Source organism: Fundulus heteroclitus, chromosome 11, assembly GCF_011125445.2.
Source record: "Fundulus heteroclitus isolate FHET01 chromosome 11, MU-UCD_Fhet_4.1, whole genome shotgun sequence".
Classification (NCBI taxonomy): Eukaryota; Metazoa; Chordata; class Actinopteri; order Cyprinodontiformes; family Fundulidae; genus Fundulus; species Fundulus heteroclitus.
The window spans coordinates 28,532,270-28,555,902 of NC_046371.1; the positions used below are offsets into that span (position 1 = coordinate 28,532,270).

Sequence of the window (23,633 nt, forward strand, 5' to 3'; positions counted from 1 at the left end):
CTTGCCTTAAGTTGTTGTGATTTCTTGTCACTTAAGAATAAATGTTTCCGGCCATGCATGACTAAACAATGACCCCCCCCCCCCCCCCCCCTTTTTTTTTTTTTCTTTCACTTTTTACCTGAAGAGAGCGTTGCATGAAAAAGGTTTTGGCTAATTAACTTTGTCCCAGCCTGATTTGTGTAATCTACTGAGCCTGTCACTCTGCGCTTGGCCGAATTGAAGAAATACCTGCTGAGCAACATTGCGGATCAATTCTCTGTTTGTTACATGCATCATTACACAGAAGACGATGCACACATCAATCACAGTGGACGCAGTTTTCAATTAAGTATAACCAAATCAATTATTGGGGAAGCTATTAATTTAATGTGGGTGAAAATAATTCAAAATATACGGAGGCTTTCAAAGAGTACCTGAACACAAAACCTAAATGGATCTAAGACCGATTAAAGTTATTAGTGGATTTAAAGCCCTAGGGGGCATTGCTGCAGCTTAATATGGTCACTGTGGGATACATTTATGGTTGGAAAACACAATTCAAAGATGTTTCAGTATATTGCAACGATATAGTACCATTTTGATGGGGAGGGGGGGATTCTTTAAAAAAAATCCAGCTGAGCTTTACAGTGATTTTTAAACTTCCAGTCAATGTTGATTACAGATAATAGAGATTGACTCTTCTATTGCAGTAGCACATACCAACACTGAAACAAATCTTTTGAAGAATCCAACCTTTATACGTACATTTGTATAGTGGAGAATAAAAACCCATCTAAAGATAACGTTTTTGAGAAAATCACCATTGGCACGCTATTGTAAAACCTGCTGTCAATACTCCAATTGCTTTTTGCCTTTTGTCAATAGGACGGCACAAGGTTGATGTATACGGTGAAGGATCTCTCACCGTTCCTGACGCAAGAAAGTTGGTTGTGTTTCTGGTGAACTATTTCTTTGTTGATTTTGTCATTTGTTTTTGCTTAATTATTCTTATTAAAGACGTATTGAGGAGCGTTTTTCAGTTTTCTGGCTGTGGCCACCAGGTTTGTGTTTTAAATCTTCTGGTGTTTCAACAACCTGTCCAGGGTGTACCCCGCCTCTCGCCCAGTGAACGCTGGAGATAGGCACCAGCACCCCCCGCGACCCCATGAGGGATAAAGCGGATTGGAAAATGGATGGATGGATGGTGTTTCAACATGTTCTTGATGCCATGTACTCTAATGAGGTTCTCGTGCCCTTTCAAAGGGAAATAGGCCTACAGCATCCCAGATCCTTCACCATACTCAATAGTGAGCGGTAGTTCAAATCGAGCCATTGATATTAAGATTAAGATTCATATTTGGGAAATACATTGATCAGCAAATTATGATGCTGATAGTAACATGATGGGAATAGTACAAAATGACCTTCTGTCTATAGAAAGCTCTGAAATGCATCTTGAATGCCTGCATGAGTTTTGCAACACTAAGCACAGCTGGATGTATGAGAAAACTGCTTTAGTTTTATTTATGTTAAAGCATTTATCACCGGCAATTGTCCCCCCCCCCCCTCAGAATACAAAAATGTACTTTGCACTGTATATTGATAATAGACAAAGAGAAATTGGCTAATATGTCATCGTAGACCGATTAAAAACTGTCAGTATTCATATTTTTTTTGTTTTACTCATTAAATTAACCCACTGTTAGAAAAACAAACAAACAAAAAAAAAAACAATATAAGCTTTATTTTATCTATGACTTCAAATCCTATGAATATAATTCAGCAAAAATGATTAAATGTACTATACTATTGGACTAATCTGTGGGAGTAAATCTGTCTGAGTGCAGCCTTAGGACCCTGAGGAGATTGGACCTCGCTTGCTGCAGAGGAAGCTTGGTGATTTGTATGCTCGCCATCTGATAGCGCCTCCTGGATCACAGATGGATTATTCAGGCTCATCCTCAGGCATATAGGCTCTTTCTTTCTTTTGACCCCCCCCTCCCTCCCTCCCTCCCCAACCACCCTCACCCCTCCACCTCCCCTTACAGCTCTTTTTACTACAGGTCTACAACCTACACATTTTTCCCTATTCTCTTCCTGCTGTCATACTAGGGTACTTGGATGCTTCAGAAACACACAAAAAAGGCAGATGTTTGGGTTTTTTTCTGAGAAAACGGAGCAATGATATAACCAGGAAAGGTAAGTTGCAAAGTTGCAATTATTCCCATGATTTGCTTTAAATGTGAGTTGCAGTTTGACTAAAAAACCTGTAGTTATAGTAGAAAAAGGTGGCAGAGGGATTGAACGCCTCTTCCAAGCCATAGAGTCTGATAGACCGGGGGGAGGGAGGGGGGGGGGGGGGCACTGTGCACGTGCTTTGAGGCTGAAAGTTGCTTCATGTACAGCACACACTGTTGAGTGTGTTTAAGTTGTAGTTTCAGTACATTTGGTTTGGTTGAGTGGAATTTTATCTTCTTCATATAGTTTACAGAGATGAACAATAATTTCTTGCTAAATAAAAAAAATGCACCTCACCTTCCAGCCTTCGCTACTAGAGATTATTCTGTGGGAATGTTGGATGGGTCAAAATATCGGACAAATCTAAAATGGTCCCCTCAGTTATGGATTTCAAAATCTATAACAGAGCTGTTAACGACAGTTTCTCCAATTTCTCAGACAATATTTCCAAAAGACAAAAACAAAAAAAAAACCTATGAAAATGTCTTGTCAGATATCTCTCGTAATGCATTACAGGCTCACTGATGAAAGCCTGTGTTCGTCTCCACGTCCATTTCTCCCAAAAGACACAGCTATACGTCAGCGATAACTGCCAGGCGTTGATGAGAACTCTTCAGATCTCCTCGGCTTCTCGTGCCGTAATGTAAAAGTGTGTGATGTATGACTTTGCCAGGGTGACAGTAATATATGCAGGGTTTGTTGTGTGTTTAGAGGACATCAAATATCCACGGCTGTCTGTCTTGATAGCACGGGTGTGTTTCTTCTCATACTTCCCCACTGTGTTGTTGATTTAGATTCTGGAATTTGTCAGTGAGTCATTCTTCCTGGTTGTGCCCCCTGCTTTCACGTTGCACCCTGGTGCTTTTTTTGTTCTGCAGACCCAAACTGCAAATGTGTACAGGGATGCAGACACTCAGGTAAGGCTGGCTTTAAACATCCTGTATAAAAATTGCCCTTGAAATAAAACAATTACAGGTCCATATAGTAAAAAAATTGCGTTCGTCATTCATGGTGTATTTCTGGAAGACGTGAAATTAGGATTTAGATTAGTTGTTAATCAAATGTCTCATAGTAGAAGGAAATACCGTTTACAATTCCCTATTTCAAAGGTTCTCAAACTGTGGAGCTGGTACTAACGATGGTAATTGCCAGAGGTGAGACGAGGTCATTCTTTTTTAAGTAACATTTGACTCTCAAGTATTGAGTAAACATATGTAAATTCCAAGTCCAGTTCAAAGTCAATATTTGCGAGTCCAGAGTCAAGTCCCAGGTCCTAAACTTATAATGTCAAGTCAAAGTTCAAATGTCGAGTCCAATGTAAAGTAAGTTGTTATACAGTAAGAGCTGTGTTCATTTACGCAAACAATCATAAAATGTAAATTAAAATTCCTTTTTAAAATGAAAATTTTGTCCCCTAATACTGTTGGCACTTTCAATCAATACTGTATATGGCAGAATGTATTGAGTAAATTAAATAAAAAAAGTGTTGATGTAGAAAACAATGAATCCTTTGTATGTAGTTTTAGACTTACAAGGAATATGAGCACATGAAACCGCTATGTTAAAACGGGTACCCTTTTTGTAATTAGACTACCAAAAATGATCTTTGCACTGAAATAAAACAGCTATGTTTTTTAAAATGTTATTTTAGCTTTAAGAATCGGTGCATTACATTTTATTTACATCCAAGCTACTTTTATTAACTTTGAACAATACCGAAGTTTGGACTGCTAAAAAGTTAAGGTGTCTTTTTGGATCGGGTAACTGCTATGCTATCTTTTACTATTATATTTTTTTGTTTTGTTTATTAAACCAAGAACAATAGCAGGATAAACTGTTGGTTACATATAGGCCCAGCTGAAATCAGACGTTTAAACAAACCTTACATACATACATATGACACATAACCTATCTTTCTCGCTGTCTGACATCAAAGTGCACACAAATCTTTCTGTAGAAGCTCAATTAGGATTAAAAGCAAAACTTGCATTTGTTTAATGTCAAATAAGGAGAGATTTTTCACAAGGTTTTAGTTTGTTCTAATTCAAAAACTTATTTACTTGTCCAAAAATATGTCAAGCTCATATGTCAATGCGCCATGGCATAGAGGTGGGTAGGTGTAATGGAAGCCCAGATTGCTTTGATAGCTACCTACTGCTCATCTGGTTTGTTGGGTCTGCTGTCGCTCATCTTCCTCTTGACAACAGCTCATAAATCTTCTATGGGGTTCAGGTCAGGGGAGTTTGCTGGACGGTCAAGAACAGGAACACCATGGTCATTAGACCATGGTGTTCTACCTTTGGCAGTGTGGGCAGGTTCCAAGTCTTGTTGTAAAATAAAATCAGCATCTCCGTACAGCTTGTCTGCAGAAGGAAGCGTGAAGTGTTCTAGAATTTCCTGGTAGACGACTGGATTGACTGTGGACTTCAGAAACCACAGTGGACCAATACCAGCAGATGACACGGTACCACAAACCATCAAGCGGCTCTTGTTGCACTGACCTAGGTCCATTCCTTGTGAAGTGGCTCTCCCTGTTGCTGGTGCACCTATACCTACCACACTTCTTCCTTTCACTAAATCTTCTGATAATATGCTTAAATGCATAACTCTGTGAACAACCAGCTTCTTCAGCAATGTTAATTATTATCTGATTAGGGTGCGACAGTATGAGTTTCCAATAATTAACTTCTAAACTTAACTTTACAGTATTCTAATTTTCCGAGAAACAGAATTTTTGGTTTTCATGGTCTGTGAGCCAAAATGATCAAAATTACAAGAAAAAAGGGCTTGGGACATGTCACTTTGTGTAATGATTCTATATAATGTATGGGTTTCAATTTATGAGATGACTGGCAAACAATATTGCACTTTTACACAATGTTACACTGTGTACAGTAAGACTACAACGCCTACAACCATTTTAGGAATATGAGGATTTTGTTGCTCTTTAAGCTTTTGTTAGGCTACTTAACAAAATTAAAGTTATTCAGAGGCACAAACGAGGCTGTGGATGCATTTTACAACAATACTACAAGCATGCTGGATCCTTGTCTTACAGCATAAAAAATATAAACACATCAGCCTAGACAACAGGATGAAAATCGTGGACCTCCAGAAATCAGGTTCATCTTTGAGCACATTTTTCAGATGGTTCATCTTTTCAACTAATTGCATTCAAGTAAAAGCACCATGGGAATGTCCATTTATAATGCTGTAAGGTGGGAGATGGGTTCTGTATCCTAGATATAAACCTGTTTAAGCAAAATGTTCCTATCAGTGCCAGAACAAAAGCAGTATACTGTGTGAAAATCCTGGCTGAAGTTGGTATGAAAGCGTCATTATCTACAGTGAAATGAGTCCTATATCAACATGTGCTGAAAAGCCACTCAGAGCGAAGAAGCTATTACCCCAAAAACATTCTAAAATGTTAGATGCAGTTGTATATATATATATATATATATATATATATATATATATATATATATATATATATATATATATATATATATATATAAATATATATATATATATATTGGTTATCCAAAAAAACACAAAAAAAAAAACAGTTGAGTCGGCCTTATGGACCGATTCTTCTTTGTTTAAACGTTTTATCTCTTTTCCATAAAGGTTTTCAGTCTACGAAGTTACAGGCATTATCTTTGCATAATGCTTCAACAAGTTTAACAGTGACAATCAAAACTGGTTGCTCACATGCGAGAGAGGACCATTAGCCTAACAGCTTATCATTAGTGCTCTGATGGCCGTTTATCATTCCCAGGGGGTTAAGTCATGCTCACAACAATAGCATTGTAACAGGGGGACAACTGGACCTGGAGGCCTCCACCTTGTTTACCTGTCTGACATTTTCCTATCTGGATTATTGAAATGCATCAGGTCGTATGTTTCTTTCATCATTCACGGGTGAAAGCCGTTTCGTCATCAATGTATGGCGAAACGGTATACATTGATGACGAAACGGCATTTCGTTCTATAACCCTTTGTTGCCTGCCCATGTCGGTTTTTGCCTCACGCCAGAGTGTTTTTTTCCCCCATTTTTTAATTATTATTAAACTCACCTGCATGCATGTCTGCTCTTGGGTCCACTCCAAATAACTCATTATTGACATTTCAGGACACCAGCAAGCAAGTTAAAGCTTAGGAACAAATGGCTCTTCTAAATGTACAATGACTCTAAGCATCACACCAATTTAGATATAAAATGACTTGAGGACAACAGATTTAATGTTTTGCAGTGGCCATCACAATGCTTTGAGCTTAGTCCCATGGAATATTTGCGGGCACAGCTGAAAAGGTGTGTGTGTGTGCAATGTAGTTTACAAACCTGTCTAATTTACAGTTCTGTCAAGGGAAATAGGCCAAAATTCCAACAAACTATTGTGACGATCGTTTGGAAGGAAACTCAAAATGTTCGACCCAAGTTATAAACTTTAACAGATTAAGTCAATTCTACTAGATTCTAAGGAAATGTAAGTCAGCGTCTAAATCTGAAGGAAGTTTTGAATAGTTTACAATCTATTATCTCCCTCCGTTTTATAGTATTTAACAAAGAGACATGATTTTGGTCATCCTAACTGAACTAAAATGGAAAACTTTTAGTGTCATTTATTGTCAGAAAGTGAGAAAAAAGCTTATGTCTATTGTCATACAGTGTATGTAAAAATCCGGTTTCAACTGTAGGTAAAATTACCTTCCAGCTTCTATGATTGAACCAGAATTTGATCCACAGTCGCGTGAGGGCCTGGATTTTGGAAGAAGGGCTGCAGGGCTGAAAATACTTGTGCCCTTCATCATGTATTGCTGCCAGTTTGTCACGTTTACATGGACCCATCCTTGTTTCTGTCATCAAAGCCATGATTTAACCAGCAAGCTAAAAAATTTACTTAGCTAAAAAACCTGACATTAACTAAACATTGCTGCTTACTATTCTCTGTTGGGTCTTTTCGTCAGCTGCAGTTAATTTAATTTAGTTTAAGCAAATGAGAAAACTTTACCTGCCGTCTTTCTGCGATTTCTGTTTTCACGGTCACTGTAGCTCTTGGTGTTTCTTTTCTTAATATCTTGTTAGCCCGAGCTGATTTTCAACTGTTTATTGATTTCATCTAGATATTACATGTTTGACTCAAATCAGACTCAAGTTTAAATCATGTGACTTGAGTATGCACCTTACTCGGGTATCAACTGGTGGTGTTCTTTGTTTGTTCTAAAATGAAACTACCATAGAAGAGAAGAGAAGGGATAATATTCTCCCATGGATAGCAGTAAACCAAGGATAAGTCTGGTAGGCTTTTTTATCTACTTCTGAATTTAAAATATGTGTCTGGTAAGTGCATCAACTCCATTTTAACCATGTTTGCATCACAAGTTGGAAAACTAATGTTTTATGCTATTTCCTATGCTAAATGAGAAGCTACTATAAGCAGCGCTAGCTGATAAGCACATTTCTTTGTAGCTTGTGTATTCAACCACACAATGAAAAGCTTTGCAGTAATGTGTGTGACAAAGATTCAATGAGACACAAACTCTCCCAAGTGCAATTAAGTAGTTCATTACAGTAGCTATTCCAGTGTTATAAACATGCAGCAGCCACATTGGAGTTAGATACCTCAAACTTTTATGCTTTGAAGTTGGACTTTAGGGAACTGTCTGTCAAACCTTGGACCTGTATATTTGACTTCTAAGTAAAAACTGACTGTATAATTAAACCAGAATTATTCAACAGAACATACTGCGGCAATATAAATTGCTTATAAATTTTGTTATATACATGATTTGGAATGAATAACAATTTGTGTTATCAAGAGCAGTAACGTGTTTCTAATTTGGTATTCATTTGACCCCAGGAAATACAAACAGAGTTTCAAGAATTTAGAAAGATTTTATTTGTAAAACAGATCATCATCATCATCATCATCATCATCATCATCATCATCATCATCATCATCATCATCATCATCATCATCATCATCACAACAGTACGAAACACTTAATAGTTCTATATTTACAAAAAATACCAACAACCAAACAACAACAACAACAACAACAACCGAACTGACAGAACAATGTTATTTGTACCCTCTAACCACCAGAAGCTACATTCCAGTGTTTTGTCTGCACCACTGTACACATGATGTGCAGAGAGTGCATCTATGCTCCTTGCAGACATACGTATTTCCTGCATTTCATATATAGTGTTGTTGGTTTTGGAGTAATTTCTTCTAGAACAGATGTGGCACCTGCCACGCTTCCTGCCTGCAGTTTGAAGCACCGGAGGAGTCGGGGTGTGTGACTCTGGTTAGATGTACTTCACAACAGGTGCAGCCACCGCCGACGCTCTCGGAAGGCACTGTGTCTTCTTTTGATCTTTTGAGGTTTCTCCAGCGCATAATTAAGCTGCTCCTGGAAAAATCCCCCCTTCGATTCAGTTTTCCTCTGTTCCAGTCCTTGTTTATTTGACTACGCATTACAAAGGCATTGTAGGCGTTCACATCGATGATATCGAAGAAAATTACAAGGAGCCAGTGGGCAGTCATGCGTGGGTGGCTGCATGCGGATGTGACCTTGTGCAGGTTATCTACTCTCGCCTTTGTAGTCCAGGACAATAGTATTATTATTTATTTTGTCCTCTCTAGTGTTCAGGGGAGCCACTTTCTGCATGCTGCTCCTCAGCAGGACATGTTTACTTTTTGAGGGGCAATAGGAAACGACAGTGCCTCTGGCAACTATAGGCAAACACAGAAGATGTTGCATTCCTGTTCTTCATCACAGGCTATTCAGTCCTTCAGCCATGTCATGTACAACCCCAATGCCCTGATTGTTTTCAGGTGCTTCCCCATTGGATTTACCTATAAACACCTGCATATTCCAGGCATAGCTGGACTGTGCATCACATCCTGCCCATATTTGCATACCTTATTTGGGGCTCCAGCCATGTAATGCGATCAGATTTTGATCCACAGTCACGTGGGGGCCTGGATTTTGAAGAAGGGGTAATCGCTGAACCCACTTGTGCCCTACATCATGTATTGCTGCCAGTCTGTCACGTTTTCATCGACCCATCCTTGTTTCTGTCATCAAAGCCTATATTGCGGGTGGCACATATTTAGAGACTTCGTTGCCCTTCCAGTGTCAGCAGCCCCATGAGTTGCTGTTGCTTCGCGGAAATGAGTAACCCAATGTAAGCGTGCAAGTAAGTTCCATCTACTTCTTTCCAACTCTCTCTATACATTGATGACGTTAGCAGCATTTAGTCTACCCTGTTGAGAAAGTCTGGAGACAAACCACAATAACTAATAAATAATCCACTTTTTACAGCAAATAAATGAGTATTTGCCAGTGTTTGAAAGAGAACAATAGAGTCCCCCACTGCCAGTGCGATTCTTATCAGAAGAGCATGTCTCTTAATCAGGGTGCTCCTCAATGTGATCCTCGGTTTCAGATTCTCCTCTATGTCCCTTCCATGGTCAAAGAGTTGTGACAGCACCTAGTCATTTTCAGGTGAGCAGAAAGCAGAAAGGGAGAGCACACAGAGCACCAAAAGAGAAACGGTTCAGAAGATGTTTTTGCAAGCTTATATATACAATAGGTTCCATCCCTAACTTAAGATGTATAAAATATCACTATTGTCATGGGAACAGTATTTTCCCGCCCCCACACAATTGGAAGTGTCAAACTTCTTGTGGTGTTTTATCTTCTCTTATATTTCTTGTATGATTTTACAGCAAAAATGCCTGACATTAAATTGACCCAAAGACCACCGATGCGCACTACAACATGCATACAGGAAAATGTTAAAATATTGTCACCTTAATTTTGTGGTTTCCTGTATATCCCTATCAAATTAGGAAAAGTCACTAAATATCAGGCAAACAAATGATATATATAATATTCATTTAGAGAACTTAAACACTGAATTGAGTCACACTGAACCTGAGGTGATCGAAGGTTGTTATTTTCAAAAGGTACTTCTGATCTGACAAATGAGCCTTATTGCAATATTTATTGAATATAACTGTGCTTCTTATAAAACCTTTGTGAAACACTGCCCTTTTGGACCAACTAAAAGCTTGGACTGTGACCTCACCATGATACTTGTCAGTGATACTTGTCTGCCTGTTTCAGGTTATTTATAATCACATGCCTTGATGTTGTGTTCACTTTTGATTCAGATTAAGACACAACTTAAAGTGAAACATTAGCATGTTTGAAGTTTGTACAATAGTTGACTTCTGATCAGTGGGGTCCAATACCATTTTGCATCTTCTATAACAGGTTATACGTGTTGTCTGACATACAGCAAGTGCGATAAGAAATATGTCATTATCTTATAAATCATAACCCAGAATGATATTGCATATTTGTCCTGCATTTTAATGATGTGCCAAAATAAATGACTGAAACTATATATGATTTTAGCTTTACCTTTCTGTGGTTATGACACTGTAGCATTATGTAAACTCTAGAAACTTTACATATAGCACACATGTGTCACTGGGTGTAGCAATGACCCAATGTTAACTTAACTCAGTATCACAGTATGCTATGCAAACCCTCTATCTGCACCGATGAAGATTAACTCACCTTGGCATTTTTGAATGCTTGAAGCGGCTTCAACAGGAGGGTAGGAGGATGTATTTTCTGAACAATTCAGCTAACCATTATTTGACCATTTGAACCCAATCATAGACCGTTTATAGAGTATTGAACTTTCAGACCCACTTAAAACACATTTTTAGATGCACCAACGAATGCATTAAGATAATGAAAAGGGCCACAGTAGTTATATTGGGGGTACTATGCAGCTTGATACTTTTACTGTGTTATATTTCCCGGACACTTTTGACATATTGCAAATGTCTCTCTCCATGAGCATGTGGGATGAAATTTAGGAAGGTTGAAAGATGGTAGTGTGTTAAGCAGGGGGAGGCTGACGAAAGCTGATCCAGTTCACGGTCCACTGCTCTCTACAGTATGTGATCAGTCTGCTGTCTGCGGTGTCTTATTGACAATATGTTAGATGCTAAGCAGTGATTATTCCCCCACAGACAGGTGGGGGAGCACATCAGCTTCTCCATTTCATATTAACTACAGGCTTTTCCTGTTTGCTCAGATCCTGGGCAGATGGTTCAAAAGGATACTTTACAGCCACGTTTTCCATTAAGGGCAACATTATAATTTGTAATAGTTAGTGCATGTGGGATTTTCTCACAAGTTAGGCTCAAGTTATTTCCATTATGAAAATTATATTTGCAAACAAAGCCCAGCATTTTGCACATTTGCTGTATTTCTGGACGTCACTTTAACATACATAATGCTGTATCCTTTCGGCATTTTTTTCCCCATTGAAGATTTGACTGTAGATTTCCTGGAGTGAAGTAATTTCCATAAAGATTTTCTGCTGCCATTATTAGCATCTCATGCATACCCTAGAGACCATTTTCTTTTCTTCCACTCGCACTGTTTTTAAATAAAATTTCGTCGTGATTGTTTTCTCCGCTGTAATCGTTTTGTGCCATTCCATTTTCTGTCCTCTCCAAGATTCATGCCTGATAGATCTAAACAACGCAGCGGTATCAAAACCACCCACATTTAATATTCAGTGTTCTGCAGAATGCAATATTCCTACCTCAGTGTGTGTGTGTGTGTGTGTGTGTGTGATGCTTTTATAAGAGCAAATCTCAACGGAATGAAAGTTATTCATGTTGCATATTATATTAGTGCTGAATAATTTTCAGCTTATAGCTTTAGAAACATCAGCATATTTCCTAGATTTGCAGAACACTGTTCTCACAACAGGGTAGATTAGACGATTTCACATAAATGAACCAAGCCCATGTGGACCTACATGAATCAACAAATGAAACACAGAACCACACAGGAAAATCACATTATATAGAATGGAGTTACTTATATTGCTATGAATATTATAGATGAAATAGGTCCGTAAGTTAAAATGCTTGTATGCACTTGTGAAAGTTACTAGCTGTAGCTTGTAAGGTTTGGATTGGATCCTTAAGATGATGCTAAGGATATTGATGGGGATCTATTGTATTTGAGAAATAAACTAAACGTTCTTAAATGGTGACATAATAGTACACTCAGCTCATGCGATGAGACATTACATGATACTCGATTCACCAGATGAGATGTGAATCCCAACTTGCTTTGGTTCTTCACATAGTTTCACAAACATCAAACTCTATTTTAAGTAATGTGTAATCAGTGTACAATTACTTTTCTTTATATTGTGGTTTAAATCATTAGCTCAAAGTAAGGTGGTCTTAATACAAAACAGGTATAAACACCCATTGTCCCTGCACTAAGAGAATAAAGGGTTCATAAATCTCAAATTTAGTTTTAATCAATCTCTGATCTGTGAGGATCAATCTAGTTCAGACTGTTTTAGATTTTAAAAATCAGAAGATCTAATAAAATCAAAACTCATAACAAACTGTGAACAGTCCTTTAGTTTAAGAGGGGTGAAGCTGACATAAATATTACTCTTGTCAGCTGTTAACAGTTTGCCAATCACAGTATTATTTGATTGCTTCATAATAATACACTTATTTCATCACCCAAAGTCTCATGGTTACAGCAACTAGATAACTGATTACCCTTCACCTTCACAAGTACTATCGTGGTGCTCTTGTACAGCACACTCTTTATTTATTAATGCAAGAAAAATATTCAGTTTTAAAAACTGAAACCAAGTTGCAGTCTACGTTACATAGATCATTTTTACAAACTCACTGGTTTATTACTGGTTGTTATCTTGAAGAAGAAAAAAGTAGACAACAGTAAACTGCTGCAAAAATGGGCTTTTTTATTTATTTTTGACGAGTCCATCTCTCCTTTTTCCAGGAGAGAGGTCAGGTGTTGCGAGATGGGGAAATGGATGGAGCTGAATAGGAGGCCTATTATCATAGGGGAAGCAAGCCCCCTGAGGCTGGAAAAGACTTGCTACTTAATTCCTTCAAGCAGGAAATAAGCATTCTCATGAATTCATCACCGTATACGTTTCGATGTTTTATTGCGTCTGGTCATGTGTTCTGCATGTTGTTGGGCCTGTTTTTTTTTTCCTGTGGTAACAGAGCTGTCAAGTTGTACAAATCTCATAAAAACTGTTTCCTTTCTTGGGGCCCTATTATCCCTTAGATAGATAAATATATTGCCTCATAATATGACATCTAGTGAGTAGTCAGGAACACACACATCGTAATTGTAATGACAACTTGTTTCTTGCTTATTATGCTCTAAAGCAGGGGTGTCAAACTCATTTTGGTTTAGGGGCCGCATACAGCTTAATCTGATCTCAAGAGGGCCACACGAGTAAACTCATTGCAAGATTAAATAGAACTAATAAAAGTGGACTTGTTGTCGATTTTTATATTAAGTTAATTTCACTTTTACACAATATATTATGAATAACCTCAGCGTTTTTAAGAAAAGTATGTGCAATTTCAACAATACTTTTACTCAGTTAAACATTTACTTGTGCATTATGCATAAGAACTGATCACAGTGATTGTACAATGTTGAAAAACATAAAAACACTGTCCTGCATTACAAAATACATCGAACAGATAAAAATTAAGAAATGATTTCAAATCAATTTTCCACTTCTGAAGCTCAGTGCTACCATCTGCTGATTAAAACACAGCGCCCCTCGTGGACAATCTAGGAACTGCAGATTTTCAATTAAACAAAGTACATGTTTTTTTCAATAATTGTTTTATCATTCTCTTCCTTTTATCTCCTCTTTTTTCACCTTTTCTTTTTTTCTTCTTGTTCTTCCTTTCCTCTCCTACTTTGCCATTGTAGTGTCTATATAATTTGAGATATTCCCCGCATGAATCATAATAAAACTATTTACATTCATAAATCAAGCGGAGCACAATGGCAAAAGCAGTACTGCTCCACTTCTGAAAGTCAAATCTGATGAGCTTTTTTTGGCATTAAGACATTTCTTATTGTCACATTGCCAGACAGGACACTGAGTTGTAGTTTAGTTAATAATAATGATAATCCATTTAGCCAGTGGGCCAAACTAAATTGTCCGGCGGGCCGGAACCGGCCCACGGGCCGTATGTTTGACACCCCTGCTCTAAAGGTTGCTTTAGTGGATTATTTTGATGGTAGCATCTTCCTCATAATCAATGAAAAACCCTTGCTTTTATTTAGAAAGAGCCCAAGAACCAAGAAAACACCGACAATTGACTTCTCCAAACTCCTACAGCGAAAACACCATAGTGGCAACTCCGTGTCCGTGGTATACTTGCTTTATGCGCATGCTTCACTCAAGTTGGCTGCTGCCGTGTATTCCTCTGAACAATTAAAGTGTTGCACGGAGTCGGCAGCCGCAGGGAGCCAAGATGTCCCGTGATTCTGGATATCGTTCAGACAGCTTGGACGAGCTGCAGAGCTGTTTGTGCCACAGATGGCTGATCACTAGAAACCGAGCTTCCCTTTTTTTTCAACCCCCCCCCCTGCCTGGCACCGTCATTGTGTCTCATCACTATAGCCACTTGAGAGTAGGGCTGCGTTTCATGTTGTGTTCGTGTGGCGTGGGATCTGTTGCCCCTTTGTCTGGACAGAGGGGTGGGGGGGGGGGGGGGGGGGGGGTTGAATGGAGGGGGCCGCAGGTAAGTGTGTGCAACGTTTGCACATAAGTTAGGTTGTCTGCGAGCACAAGTTTTTTTTTTTTTTGTTTTTTTTTTGGTGGAATACTTGATTGTAAAGCATTTATGGCATAACATGCTGATTCAAAATGTGGAAGCTCTCTATGTTTTAATATGACCAGGAAAGCAGCACATTGTAGCTGATTGATCATATTGAAACCAGAATATCCAGTGAATGGCTGCCGAGTGCGTTTCAGAGGAAGGTCCATCTGTCTGATTTCTCTCATCCACATTGGAATTTCACATGAAAACAGGCCAGTGCATATTTGCCAGTGGGGTACATGAACACACACATACACACGCTGGTGTGTTGGGTTCCATTCCCCCCTCTCATCCGTCTTTTCCTACGACTCACCACCGGGAGATAAACGGAACAGAAATCCCGGTGAAACTGTTAAACCCCTATGATAACAATCCGTGCAATGATTAGTAGTAATGATAGTTATGCTTTAATGGACCACTGTGGAATGACACATGATGTATGGAGCACAACAGAAAGCCAAATTATTGCTGTCTCTTTTCCGCAGATTTATGAGGGCTTTCCTGAAGGCAAAGTGGCTCTTTTGAGACTATGCTGGCTGCTCCGCTATTCTTTCTCATCAGCCTGCTCTTTGTCATCCAGCTGGAGCAGAGCCGAGGGAAGGACATCTCATTAGGTGAGAATCTACTGAGTGAGTAAATGACTGAGAGAAAGAAGAGTGTAAAGAATACTAATAGTGTTGGATGTGCCTTGCTTGTCTGAGCCACAGAACTTCACCTGCTTTTAGTCGTAGTTGGGCTCTCTTGTGGTTAAAGAAAGCACAAACTGTCCACATGTGAACCTGTGGTGGAATGCTGCTGATGGATGCAGCGAGCAGCCAGGCTGAACTTAAAGTAGGCTACTCACCTGTTTTCTTGCTTTCTCATATCTTTATTTTCCTTTAAGTTTCAGGAAGTAGGTGGAGGTCATTCTTGAAAATTCTGCACAACACGCATGACTTTTCAGCGACAAATGCACTGTTTTTCATATATAAGTTATAGTCTCCTTCATTAGTATTACATAACTGCATTTATATTGGTTTGATTTGTTTCATAGTTCTCTTGTTTTTTTGTTTTATTTTTGTTTGTGTTTAAAAGTTTTTTTTTGGGAGCCATTTCATATTTCTTTAAATTAGCATATCATTGCATTCAAATAAGCGCTGTGACATTCCATGAACTCCTTTGCTTCTGGAGTTAGACAATACTTACAATTTCTATCCACAATTGAAAAAAATGTATTGGACAGCATGCAACTAAATAAATAGACTGTGCTACTTCTTCTGATCAAGACAAACATTGTAAAGCAATGGCGCCCTCTAGTGGCACAGCACAAAAAGACTCTTTTGGAAAACCGATTAATGCAGGTGACCATTCGATTCAGTTCATTTTTACTTCTGAGCTGACAGCAGTGATTCCTTCTCACTTTCACCTTTTAAAAACATTTTGAAGCATATACAATTCTGTAGTAAATGTGATGTGATACATATCCTGCAAAATTCAACTAACACTCAGAGATATCATTTACAAGGACAAAAACTAAATCAATAAAATTAAAGGTGTATTAACCTTGATTGCATGAGTCTGCTAACTGTTTGTAGAAGCACATTTGGATTTAATTTCAAGCAGAAGTCTGTCACAGTCCCACTGCCATATTTATCCAGCCCACCTCACAAAAGTTATTCAGATCTACCAGATTGCGAGGACACCGCTTGTCGACAGAGCTCTTCAGCTGACGCTACAGATTATTAGCCCACATGTAGTACTGGGCTCAAAAAAAAAATATTTCCTTCTGGTGAAACCATTCTTTTGTTGGTTTGGATGCATGCTTGGATAAATTGAAACGCTGAAAACTACAATCCCTCTTCATCTTCTGGCAGACACCTGTAGGTTTTCAGCCAAATTTGCCTTTTGGAATTGTGACCCAATGGTCGACTTTGGTTTTTAATCAAACCATAAAACACTTGGCAGAAATCCCTGCAGATCCTTTTGTGTCTTTTGGAAGCCTTCCACGCAAGTTTCTGTTTAGTTTATTATTAAATGTGGTAAAGCGTTCACATTTCACATTGTCAGTATTGTCAGTTTCATTGTATGTGTTTGTTAGTGACTATCTTCAATGTGCCATACCCCACTAGGACAACTGAACTTTACTTCAGGTCGATTAAACTCACCACAGTGGATGTTAGGCATACCAAAAAGAACCAAATGTTGGAAATAAACCACAAAATACTGAAAGAAAGGATCAGTTTAAGGATGCACACTAATGCAAAAAGGTCATTGCGGTCTTTCGTCTTTCGTTTCCGCCCCTCTGAGAGCTTTGTTAGATTTTTCTGTTGAATTCTACACCTTAAATGTCACATCACGTGTGGAAAAGGCTTTTGGAATGATTTATCGTCATAAAAAAAACCTGGCATTTTAACAGCGGTATGTGCACCTTTAAGACCCCGCAGCAACACAACCCCTTTTTCACTCTTTTCTTCTTCCCTCATTGTTGGTGATACCGTACAAACAGATGCGGAAAAACGCAGAGGAAGCAATGAGGTCATCACTTCATCTCCTGGATTGGAAACAGAACTGGATCAAGACAGCAGCATTGGATACAAAGGTTTGGGCCAACGTGCTGCAGTTTCTATAGAATGCATGATCAAGTCTACAACGTTGTACTTTTTTTAATTATTTTTTTGTCAAGCAGAAAGAGTTTTATTGAGAACAATATTTTTTTTTTTTTTTAGAATCCCACATTTAAAGGCACACTATGCAACATTTTTCAGTTAATTAATGTGTTCCATACCGTTTTGGATGATTAAATGAGTCATTTCAGGTTGAACAAAGGTTTTCTCGGCCGCCCTGGTGGTCTGTAGGGGAAATACCGCACTTGCAATTGCAGGAGCAGTCGGCCCGCAGTCACAGGCTCAGAAGTCTCGTGCAAGACCGCGAGAGTCGGTCTTGCTTTACGGCGAGAACTCCACGTGTTTTTGCCCTGCCATTCACTATATGCACGTGCGAAAGCAACAACAAAGAACCGCGTGTTAACCTCAAATAAACATGCAAGCATATCGAGTTTTATTATTATTATTATTATTATTTTTTTTTTTTAATTTTTAATTTTATTTTTTTTGAATGTTGGTGAGACGCTACCGCGGCGGCCGCCTCGCCAAGATAGCGCTGCGGGAAGCCTGATGTTCATACTTTCACTGTGTTAGTCATTGTTTGTACTGCCGTTTTTTCCACTTTTCGTTGCGTTCGCCTGTCTGCTAAGCTCAAAACAACCGCGCCTGGCTTGATGGAGAAACAAGAACAGCTGAGCATCTTTACGACAGTGCACTTTTACTTTCGCCCTCTGGGGGGAGCCTCGCTGGAAAATCAACCCCGGTTGCATAGTATACCTTTAAAGGTAAACTGGACTGAACTCCAAGCACTTTAAACTAGAGGCCCATTCACCCAGCCGCACTCACTACCACGCATACATTCATACACCAGGACGCATACCGGCAGGCGGCTTGGGGTTAAGCGCCTTGCCCGGGGGCACATCGACCTGTCGCCTTGACATCACAACGTCGCACACTGCCAACATCTATAAGACTACATGATACGAGCGCAAGGTTTGACCGATTATTCTACAGCTCTTGTCGGAGTGGAGGAGATCTGACGTCAAAGCAGATTGTTCAGTTCAGGACAGCAGCCATACAGAATATGAGCTTTGTGGCAGGGTGCTTCATCCTGATGGAAGATGCCAGCAGATGATGGACACGAGATACTCAAAAAGGATATGAATGTAATAACTGTAAGCGTGGTAGTATAATTTTAACAATGCTGAGTAAAAGTTACTCAGTTTATTTTTTTACCACTTTGTTTGTACGGCATTACGTCTTCTTGACCATGTCTCACTGGCTAGTAAGATATTTACTTTAGACGGACGAGGGAAGGTTAGGCTAATGGTACCCTTTTTTATTTCTTCAAGCCTTTTATAATAATTCCCTTTTTTTTATAAGAGTGGAGTCTGAAATGTTCCTTTTAAACTTAGGCTGTCTGTGCAAACACACTTTCTTTGTCTTTTGAAGGACAGCATTGAACCCAGTAGAAAGTCGTTGTTGCCTTTTTGCTGACACAGTCTATCCAGTGCTACATGATGCCAATTCAGCTGCCTTAGACCACAAGTTGCGTGTCTGAAGCAGAGCAATTCAATCAGTTTTCCTCGTGTTTTGACATTAAATGGTAAGGGCTTTGACATGGGATGTACTGAGGTGGAACAAATGTGTTCTTGTCAGCCTACCCCAAGTAAAATTTTCATCCGCGCTGACCCCTGTGCAGAGGAAACACAAAAGAAATATGTTCCATGTCTTTTCTGGGCACTCCATCTGCCATTGTTTAGCCATATGTTCAAGTTTTAACCAATTCTATTTGTTAAAAGTTTCAACAAAAACCTTACTATGTTTTTTTTACTGTCACACTTATTCACAGGTTGTCATGCTGCACCGGCAAAATCCTGTGTATTCTTTGTTTTTGTTTTTTTGTGATAGACCAGTGGGTTTGTAAAGTAGCAAGTCTCCAACCCCCTCAAGATTTTGAGGAACCACCTTTTTTGCAATCCAGCTGCAAATACTTTGGGGTATGGCTTAATCGGGTGAACATCCTGAGACTCAGATGTTACCCATTCTTCTTGGCTAAATACAGAAAGTCCAGCCCAGTCAGACTGGATGGAGAACAAGCTTTGCCAGAGATTGCTAACATGATTTAGGTCTAGGCTTTCTTTAGCCCATTCCATCCCATGAATATACTTTTGATCCAAGCCATTCCACTGCAGCTCTGGCCCTACACTTCGGGTCGTCGTCCTGTTGGAAAATGAACCTCTGTGCCTGTCTAATGTCTTATGCTGCCCCTAACAACTTTACTTCCAGGAAAGCTTTGTTTAATTCAATTTAATCTATCTATCTATCTATCTATCTATCTATCTATCTATCTATCTATCTATCTATCTATCTATCTATCTATCTATCTATCTATCTATCTATCTATCTATCTATCTATCTATCTATCTATCTATCTATCTATCTATCTATCTATCTATCTATCTATCTATCTATCTATCTATCTATCTATCTATCTATGTATATATATATATATATATATATATATATATATGTATATTCTCTTGAGCTCTCAATGGTTAACATGTCCCTACAGAAGGACAGAATTCCCGAAGTAGGATGCTGCCTCCCCCGGTAGTCCCTGTTGAGATGTTTTGTTTAAGGTGGTTTGCAATGATAGCTTTCTGCCACACATGGGGTTTTGCATTAAGCCACATACAGTGAGCATTTCTGGTCTCACTGTATGTGGCTTGTGGCAAACTGCAAACAAGAAGTCTTCTTGCTTTTTTCAGCAGTGCCCCGTTTGCCATTTTTTTTAGATAAGTGGCATGTAGGGCCTAGATTTGTCAACAGATTCCCCCACCTGTACGACCTATTGGTTAATTAGGCGACCTCTGGAAGCACTGGTTTTGCACTGGATGGTATTTAGGGGTATACGAGTGCAGGACAATAAATACAAAAAGTCACATTTATCAGATTTTTGCATTAAACGTGTTGGGGTCTGGGAATGGAACAGGACGGCACAGAGAGATCGTGCCCTCTCAGATCGTGCCAGCTCCCTAGGACTAATTTGACCATCATGGTTGGCACCAGTGGGCCGGCTCATTAAGAAACGGAGACGAGGAAAACCGAAGGCATGGAAATGACATCAGCATCCCAGACCAGGTTTTTAAAAGACGGGGAGGTTTTCTTGCAATTGGATCCAAATGGTCTGTTAACCCCTAAGCATATGCAAGGGGGGGGCTGACTAACCAGCAAGGACACAAGCGAGACAAGTCCGAGCCAAAGAGCTGTCAGACGCTGTAGGTGATGCGGAGCGTTTGCACGGAAAACCAAATTGGATACATAAAATTGAACGAAGCCGCTAACGTTAGAAACGCGTCCACGGATCAAACAATCCTCTCCTCCGGCATCCTGACGCCGGGCACAGAGAGATGACTCCAGTTACATCCTTTCTGAAACCTGCCTGCATATTTCACGAGCGGAGCAGTAAGCAGTGACTAATAGAAGATCGGCTCAGGCCAAGTTTGTTGCTGTGAGGAGATTCCAAATAATCTACTTTTTTTCCATAAACATTTTTTTTTTTGGTGGGGGGTGGGGGGGGGGTTGGCTTTGTTCTTCTTGGACAAATTTCTCTCCTGGCGCAGAGCCAACTGGACAGGATCGCTCCTCTGGAATGAAATAAATAAATAAACGATAGCTCCAAGGGCTTGGCACAGACTGCTTTACCATCCCTGCCATTTTATTTGCTCTGTTGCCATGAAGATGTGAATGCCTTTGTGCCCATACTTTTCCCAACCATCTGCTCCTGAAAATCCAGAATTTAGTTGTTTTTTTTTCTTCCCCCAGATTGAGGGAAACACATTTCAAATCCCCAAATTCAACTTCCTTGTGCATGTTTCACTTGCTATTACACGCGAAAAAAAACTGCCCAAAGTACGATTCTCCACATGTGGAATCGCCTCCTTTTGTTTGTGTTCGCATCCTGCGGTGATGGAAAGCAGCTTCTTCCTTTTAAAACCCTCTCAAATGAGAATAATTATGTTGTTTGGAGGGTTGAGGGGAGAAAGAAAGAAACCAGGACTTTATTGTCTTCCGCAGCACAATAACCCAACGCCACTCATGCAACCCACTGGGCTGTCAAAGAGTCATACGGAGGATAACATTTGCTGGGGAAAAAAAAAAAAAAAGCACAAACAAACCGAGATCACATTGGGAAAATAGGCGTGAAAAAAGCCTTAGAGATGTGAAGAAAGGAACCAAATTGGGGGAAACTGAGTAATATGACACAACATTTCACGATTTTTGTGTCATTGTGTTTGCTGAAATGTAAACAGAAGCCAAAGGGGGGGAAACGAAGAAGAAAAAAAAAAGCAAAGAGGCATAGGAGAGTGCAAGCCAATTTGGAATGAAAAGGAATAAAAACATGTTTTTTTTTTTTTTAAATGCAAGACGGAGTTTCATAGCGAGGCTGTAATGTCCCATTTTTTTTTTTTCTATGGCTGTTTGGCAGCTGTGCTGTGATGTCTCGGCTTTGAGACGAGCTGCCAGGGGTGCACAGTGCACAATGAAAAGATGTGAGACTAAAGTTGAGTGAAAGTCGAGTAAGTACATCTGAAAATCCAGAGGCATCACATCTACTTCTGTGACGCATGTAGTGCCTTGCACCGCTGTCAGCGTAAACCTTTTTACGCTGAATTTAATGAATTTATTGGTATTTAATGTTACAGACCAACACAAAGTAATAAAATAATTGCGAGATGAAACAAAAAGGATAGGTATTTTTACAAAAATATATTTTTTGCAATGTTTTTTAAAAAAAAGTGTGCCACAAATTTTATCTTTGTCCCCCTTTGCTGGGGTACTCTTGAATAAAACCTAGTCCAACAAATGCCTTCTAAAATAAACTTATTGGTAGATAGAGTCTAGCTGTATGTGATGCTGTCGCAGTATAACTACCACATATAAAGGAAGCTTTGGTTAGTGAACAAAGAGCATCTTAAAGATCCAAGAAGACAAGGAGACAGGCCAGAGGAAAAAATGGTGGTGAAGTTTAAATCAGGGTTAGGTTTTAAAAAAAAAAATGCCTCCAACCTTTGAACATCTCACAGAGAAAGGCACAACGACAAACCTGCAGAGACGTAGCTGTCCATTGAAACTGCCCGAGCAGGAGGAGCATTAATCAGGGTAGCAGCCAACAGGGAAGGAGCTGCAGAGATCCACAGCTTTTGGTAGGAGAATATTAGCCATTTAACAATCCACAAGTCTGATTATTAAGGCAAACAGGCTGCCAGAACCACAAAGGAATGCATTAAATCAAAGCAGTCATGTTTCCCTCCAGTCGAGATCCAGACCTAAATCCAAATGAAAAACAGTGGCAAAACAAAAATGAATATTGCTCCCCATCCTCTCCGATAGAGCTTCAGCTGTTTTAGCAAAGAAAGAAGAATGAGAGAAGATTTCAGTCTCTAGATGTGCGAAGCTGGCAGAGACATTCACCCAAAAGGCTCACAGCTGTAATTGCTGTGAAACTTGATTCTACAAGATGTTGACTAAGTAGGGCTGAATACAAATGTAAACCACAGCTTTCAGATTTTTTTTTTTTTAAATGGAAATCCTTTTTTCCTTTTCCTCTTATTTTGCAAATGTGCACTGCATTGTGTTAAATAGCTTAAGATCCCTGTAAAATACATTGAAGTTTGTTCAGGTGACAAACTGTGAGGTTGTGATGATGGAACTTGTCTTGGCCACCAGCTGTCATCTTTTCTCTTTTGTGTACCGCTTTGTTTTCAAGTTTTTGTTGCCACATATAAGATCTGATCTCACAATGGAGAATATCACTTGTCCCATTGGCTCAATAGTCAAAAGTCAGAGGAAGGTGCCAAAGTAGGTAAGTAGAATCAGTTAGATACAGTTATACAGCTATATACAATTAAATTATATACAATTATATACAATATTTGTAGTTTTTAAAGTTTAAAAGAGCAAAATAACTACAACTGTTAATTTAAACTTACCCTCTAACGTTTATATTATAACAAATTCACTTGCCTGTTTCATTTCAATCAGAAACCACACTGCAATTCCAGCATGCTGCCAGTAGAGGGAGCGCTGACCT

At 39.2% G+C, this 23,633-nt stretch overlaps 1 protein-coding gene across 2 annotated transcripts in view; it reads left to right on the forward strand.

The window, feature by feature from the left end:
• The first annotated feature begins 1,989 nt into the window (after nucleotides 1-1,989).
• LOC105927757 (roundabout homolog 1) overlaps nucleotides 1,990-23,633 on the forward strand; it is a 145,032-nt gene continuing 123,388 nt past the window's right edge. The window contains exons 1-3 of one of the 2 annotated variants that reach the window (XM_036143341.1): nucleotides 1,990-2,178; nucleotides 15,440-15,568; nucleotides 17,440-17,532. In XM_036143341.1, the coding sequence (XP_035999234.1) occupies nucleotides 15,484-15,568; nucleotides 17,440-17,532 (178 nt within the window). In that variant the 5' untranslated portion in view covers nucleotides 1,990-2,178; nucleotides 15,440-15,483. The remainder of the gene's footprint in view (nucleotides 2,179-15,439; nucleotides 15,569-17,439; nucleotides 17,533-23,633) is intronic. The other variant, XM_036143342.1, reaches the window with a different exon arrangement.